Raw genomic sequence first — 5,703 nt, forward strand, 5'->3', positions numbered from 1 at the left:
CTCTAGCCCGGATACCTGCAAGAAGGGATGGAAAATCCCTGGCCCTGGCCACAGCAAGCCAGGCGGTCTTTACAAATCGTAGTAAACGTTTTATTTACAAGTAGAGGCGTCCTAAATGCAGCGCCAGGGCCCCCCGGTGCGGGGGGAACAGTTTTGTCCAGCACTTCACAGTGTGAGTGGCTCGTGTCCGGGGAGAAGTGTTCGCTGGAGTTGAGAGCCGGGGGCGCGGCAATGAAACCCCTCTGCTCTCTGCAGTGTGGGCTGCACACGAGGGGCGGCAGGGGCGAGGCGTGAACGTGGAGAAAGAGGCTCCGGCTGACTCCGGCACCACCGACCGAACATTGGCACAAAATGCAACCCTCGCGGGCCCGCTGGCGATCTGCGCCCGGGGTCCCTCCACCGTCGTCAAGTCTATAGGCCGCCCAGTGGAGCCTGGGCAGGCTCGGGACTTTTGGGGGCGCTGCTGAGGGTGGGCTGGGGCGCAGGGAGCAGCTCGGCCGCGCTGCTGCTGCTGCCACCGCCGCTGCCCAGGCTGCTGCTGCTCCCCGCGCCGCTACTGCTGCTCCCCGCGCCGCTACTGCAGGTCCCCAGGCTCCCGAAGCCGAAAGTGCCGCAGCTGCCGCTCCCTCCACTTGCCCCGCTGCTGGCGGGGAGCGGGGCGCCCGCGGCCGAGGCCTTGATGACCGTGGTTTGGTGCAGAGACCGCTCAGCGCCCTCAGTCCTTTCTGTGTCGCTGGGGGCCATGTCCAGGGACTCGGAGTCGCTGCTCCCGCTCTCCACCTCGCCCTCCGAGCGGCTGGGGCTGCGCTCCTCCGGCTCGCCGTCGCCAGCCGCGCCTCCGCCCGACGGCTTCTCGCCCGCCTCCTTGTCTTTGTCTTTCTGGGCCTGGGCCTCCTTGGAGTGCCGCCACTTCATCCGCCGGTTCTGGAACCACACCTTCACCTGTGCCGAAGCCAGGGAGACAAGCGAGGACACCGAGGTAAGGCACTGGCTCGCTCCAAGCCGAAGGCACGAAGGCACCGAAGCGCCCCCCTAGCAAGCACCTCCTGCAGCGGGTGTGCTGGAAGCAGGGGCTGAGGGGGTGCCTGAAGAAACTACCAGATCACTGGGGACCCTGAACTACGGAACCCACTTCTCAGAGTGTAGCCAGACAGCCTCAAGCCAGAAATGGCCTGGATGCTATTGGAAAGACAGGTTCCTGGACCTGGACCCCCAAACTAAGGAGGATCTCTACTCCCCATCATGCTTAACCCCACTTGAATCAGGACCCCCTAAGAATCTGATTAAAATTATGGACCCCTAGCCCAGAAATAGGCACATATACTCAAGCGTTTGGGGAACCAATGTTAAGAATGTTTCCTAAGGGTGGGAGGGATTGGGTAGAGGGAGTCTGTTTGAGAGTGAAATGGCACTAGAAAGTTTATGGTTGAGTATGCTGAGGCATGTGCACATATTGGGGTATGAAGCTGTACTCCCAAAATTTATATTGTATTGTAAACTAATGGCAAATCCATTAAAAATCATTTAAAATATATATTAAAAAGATTTCCTGCTAAATTGGCGGCCTCCTAGGCTGCCATTATCCAAGACAAGTCCCTACAAAAGTTATTCTTTTTAAGGAGGAACCTTGGAAAGCTGAGGGGGACAGGAGGCTCAAGGAGTTAATCCCAGTGGTGAGGATGTGGCTGGGCCTTCGGTAAAACAGTGAAACAGTACTTCCCAGGCTTGTGCATACTCAGAAGCTGATAAGCACCCAACCCCTGCCCCTGTCAAGAAATCTTTCTTGTGGGTTCAGAAAATGCTGGAACTAGACCTGTCCACAGTGCAGGAAGGGGATGAAGATGGGGCAGCAGAAAATCTATATAAATCTATATGAGCCCCTGGAGAACCCAATGGGTTCACACAAGTTCCAGCTTCCCTTTTAAAAATAACTTCCACAGCTGGTGGAAAACGGCTGGGCGCTTCCAGCGTGTGCTGGGGAGGGGAGTTGTGTAATGGAGGACAGAAAGACAGAGACAGAAAAGGGGGGAACCTGAGGGAGCTATGAAAAAGCACCCGCCTCTGGCTTCTGCCCTGCTTAGAACATTCCGCACTCAGGGGGCAAAGGCCACTGCTGTGGGGTGTGGAAGAGAGGGAACTCTTCTGCTTTCAAAAATCACAAGAAAAAAGATACACCCGTTCTTGAATATGAAAAAAAAAGGGGGTGGTGGTGGATGAATTCAGGAACAATAAATTTGCTCTTGTCTAGAAAAATGTCAAGTCGGCAGATCCTATTGGAATGCTCTTTCTAAGAAAATCTTTTTCCCTTTCTCTCCCAGAGATGTTCCTCAGGGTTTATGCCGATAAAAAATCCAACTGGCTCAGGCCGCTCCAAGCGGACTCCTTGCCTTACAGGGGCTAAGTAATTCCGTTTCAAATGATGTTCTCACTTCCTCGCAACTGGGGTTTCACAATCCAGCAGCAGCAGGAGGAGGGAGGAGGTGGGGGGGGTGGAAATAAAAACCAACAACAATCTCTTGACTTTGGATTTTTAGCTCTTCTGAAATAAACTGCCTCCTACAGCGAATTGTACTACAGTCGAGTACATAATTATTATCTCCCGCGGCCTATTTACTTTCTCGGGCGGCTCTTTGGCCTATTGGCCAAAATAAACACCCACTGCTTGTTGACATACATCTTAGGGGATGGGCTATTTTCTTTCCATCCTTCTCCCCCACGACCTCCTCAGCCTAAAGAGCTCCTACAAGTCAAGATCTAGTGTGTCCTCTGGAACAAGGGGAGTGGGCTGGGTGGAGGTGTGTGGGGGCCTGAGCGCCTGAGGCTGCTTACCTGTGCATCAGTGAGGCCCAGCATTGCTGCCAGCTGCTTTCGGTCTGGCTTGGTCACATACTTCTGAATCTCAAACCTTTTCTCCAGGCCCTTCCTTTGCAGGTTGGAGAAGACTGCCCGTGACCAGGAGCGCTTCCTTTTGTAGGTCTGTGGCATGGTGTCCTTTGTGAGTACAGCATAGGGACCTGTCCGGGGCAGGAGCGGGAGCAAGAGAGGGCCAGCAGGGCCGTGGTCAGCGCCCAGTGCCGGAAGGCGGCCTGCAGGACTCTCAGCACTGAGACTTCAAACGCTCTGGTATTACTATTCAGAAAGCCCTTCAGGCAGACATGGACTGACCCTTCTAAGGAGGAATTTTCTCAAGATGGTAGGCCGAAGGCCTCAGTCAGTGTGGAGAGGAGAACCCAGCAGGGTGTGGAAAAATATAAACTTCATGCATGGCCATCAAGCATGCAAAAAGAAGACGAAAATGCCAGGTCTGTCCCATTTAGATGGCAGCCCATTCTCTACTGTATGTGGGTGTGCATGCGTGTGCGCACATGTACACGCACTCACATACATGCCCACTGGGGCAAAGGAGCCTCATCAGGCAAAGGTGTCAGAGGTCATCCCAAAATGTGTGTATCTTGATAAGCAATCCTTCTTACTGCTATATTTTCAAGCTATCCTTTCCCAAAATACTAAAGCCCCCCACCCACCCCAGCTCTGGCGCACTTTTAGCCTCCCCCGGCCCTCCTATCCCCACCCTTTGGGAGCCCTCAGAAGGTGAGTTGGCTCCCTGAGAAATCTTTCAGTTTCTCCCTCGGGGCTTGGTGACCTCCTTCCCACACCAACTCCAGGATTGCCACACCTCGGTGGCCACGTGAGACATCAGTCCTAAGCTTTTGGTCAGTCACTGGTCAGTCAGGAGGGTTCCCGTACCTGGAAATGTGTCTTGAAACTGATGCTGAACTGAATTTCTTGGGTTGGAGCTTAATGGACTCAGGATGGCAGAAGCCTCGTTAATAGGATCTAGAGATGCGAAGAACTGGCCGGTGGAGGGCTGTAGGCCTGGGAGGTGAACCCCTGTGGGCCGCCCGCCTGTTAGCAGCGATGTGAGATCTGGGGACAAGGGGGAAGAGCTTGTTACACCTTGAGCAAACCCACACTTCAGAGCTGAATTGTTTCCCCCTCTCTGTGGCCCTCCCTTTGATTTCCCTGTTGCAGAATCTTGAGACCCCTGTCTCTGCACCCGCATAAACCCCTCTCTCTTGATAGCAGCCACCCTGCTCCCTGTGTGTCCCGCATGTCCACGTCCACACAGATCCCAAGGAAGGGACTTACATAAAATGGCCAAAGGAAATCGCTTTCAGGTGCCTCCCAAAATTCCATCCCTGAACCCCACTCCTAAAGGAGCCCCCATTCAGCTCTCTCCTCTTAAGAATTTTAAATCAATTTTGTTTATTCGCGCTCTTCGGTTGGAATTTCACTAGAAATCAGATCCACAGAAGGAAAAGTGTCCCCTGAAAGTTTTCCCTATCAGATAATATGCAAAGACACGCAAAAAACTGGCCGCCAATAGTCATTTGGGCAAATATTTACACCAACCAGTTTTATGAACCCTGATTCCGTGTCATCTTTCTTTTAAACTATCTCTGGACTTTTTCTTTTTTTAATTTTTACGTAGAGCAGGTGAGTTTTAAACCTAACCCGTAACCGTCTTCTTATAATTATGTTCTTTCTTCTCCCACATTTTACCGATTTGTCCTCAGTTGCCAAAACACTCAAGGGCACCCCAAACTGGCCAGGGACTGGGGAGTGCGTCAGGGCCGAGGTCGGAGAGGCCAGCGGGCTCTCTCCCAAAACCTACCTCTCAGCGTGTTGCCTTCTTTGACTTTGGGGTCAAATTCTGCAGACAAAATGCGGTCAATTCCAAATTTGAGATCCTTGCTGGAGGGGGCCGGGGCCGATCCGCTGTGGTGGGCGTTCGGAACCACCCGCACCCCGGCGGCCAGGGGTTGCAGGGAGCCGGCTCGGGGCGCAGGAGGAGGCTGTTGGGCCGGCGGTGGCTGTTGTGGCGGCTGTTGCTGCTGTGGGTGATGGTGGTGGTAGGCAGCTGAGAGCGGAGACAGCCGCTGCGGGAAGCCAGCCGGGACTTCGGAGGGCGCCACCACCGGGGTGGGTCGGAGCGGAGATCTGGCGGCAGCTTGGAAAGAAGCGTGCGGGTGAGCGGAGCTCAAGTGCGCGGTGAGGGCGGCGGCCGAGGTCCCCGCCAGGCCCTCCGGGGCCGCTCCCGGCTCCCCCACGCCGGCGTGCAGGATGTCCGCGATGCAAAAGGAGGGTTTCTTCACCGCCGCGGGGTCCAGCGGAAAGGAGCAGCCGCCCGGGCCGGCCGAGGAGCAGTAAGCGGCCGACCAGAGGCTGAAGTTGGAGGCGTAGAAGGGAGCCAGCCCCGCGGCGAACATCCTGGCCGGGTGCGCCTTGCGGCCGCCGCGGCCTGGCCGGACCAAGGAGCGGGGTGGCTGGGTGGGCGCTCGTGGAGGGGCGCGCGGAGTCCCGGAGGAGGCGGCCGCCCAGCCCAGGACGATCCGCTTTCGCTTCTCAGTTCGCACTGAAGACAGACCCGGGAGCCCAGGCGCCCCGGGCGAGGAGGCGAGGACCCGACCCCGCCGATCGCAGCGCGGGCCCTGAGCCCACGTCCCGGCGGCGCGGCGCCCGGCTGCCCGCAGGCTGGAGGCGCGGTAGGGGCGCGGGGGCGCAGGAGCTCAGGGCGCGAGGCGGGCGGGGGCCGCGGCTCGGCGCTCGCGGGGCAGCCGGGGAGGCAGGGGCCGGCACCGAAAGAAAAACCCAAACAGCGAAGCCCTGAGAGCTAAATTTAAAACAACAACAATAATAATC

At 56.5% G+C, this 5,703-nt stretch overlaps 1 protein-coding gene across 1 annotated transcript; it reads right to left on the reverse strand.

Annotated features, from left to right (window-relative positions):
- Positions 1-5,489, reverse strand: HLX (H2.0 like homeobox). The gene is made up of 4 exons (XM_037497164.1): positions 4,676-5,489; positions 3,748-3,927; positions 2,830-3,014; positions 1-942 (listed from the first exon to the last, which is right to left on the reverse strand). The coding sequence occupies exons 1-4, from the start codon at positions 5,268-5,270 to the stop codon at positions 412-414; spliced, it is 1,491 nt and encodes a 496-aa protein (XP_037353061.1). The 5' UTR covers positions 5,271-5,489; the 3' UTR covers positions 1-411.
- Between the last annotated feature and the right edge of the window lie 214 nt (positions 5,490-5,703).

Source organism: Talpa occidentalis, unplaced genomic scaffold (assembly GCF_014898055.3).
Source record: "Talpa occidentalis isolate TD23 unplaced genomic scaffold, MPIMG_talOcc4v2.1 talOcc4.8, whole genome shotgun sequence".
NCBI lineage: Eukaryota > Metazoa > Chordata > Mammalia > Eulipotyphla > Talpidae > Talpa > Talpa occidentalis.

Coding starts and splice junctions, on each gene's coding strand:
- HLX (XM_037497164.1), bottom strand. CDS start 5,270: ATGTTCGCCGCGGGGCTGGCTCCCTTCTACGCCTCCAACTTCAGCCTC. Junction 3,015..3,747: donor GTTTCAAGACACATTTCCAG/GTACGGGAACCC, acceptor TGCCCCGGACAG/GTCCCTATGCTGTACTCACA. Junction 943..2,829: donor TGGGCCTCACTGATGCACAG/GTAAGCAGCCTC, acceptor GCTTCGGCACAG/GTGAAGGTGTGGTTCCAGAA.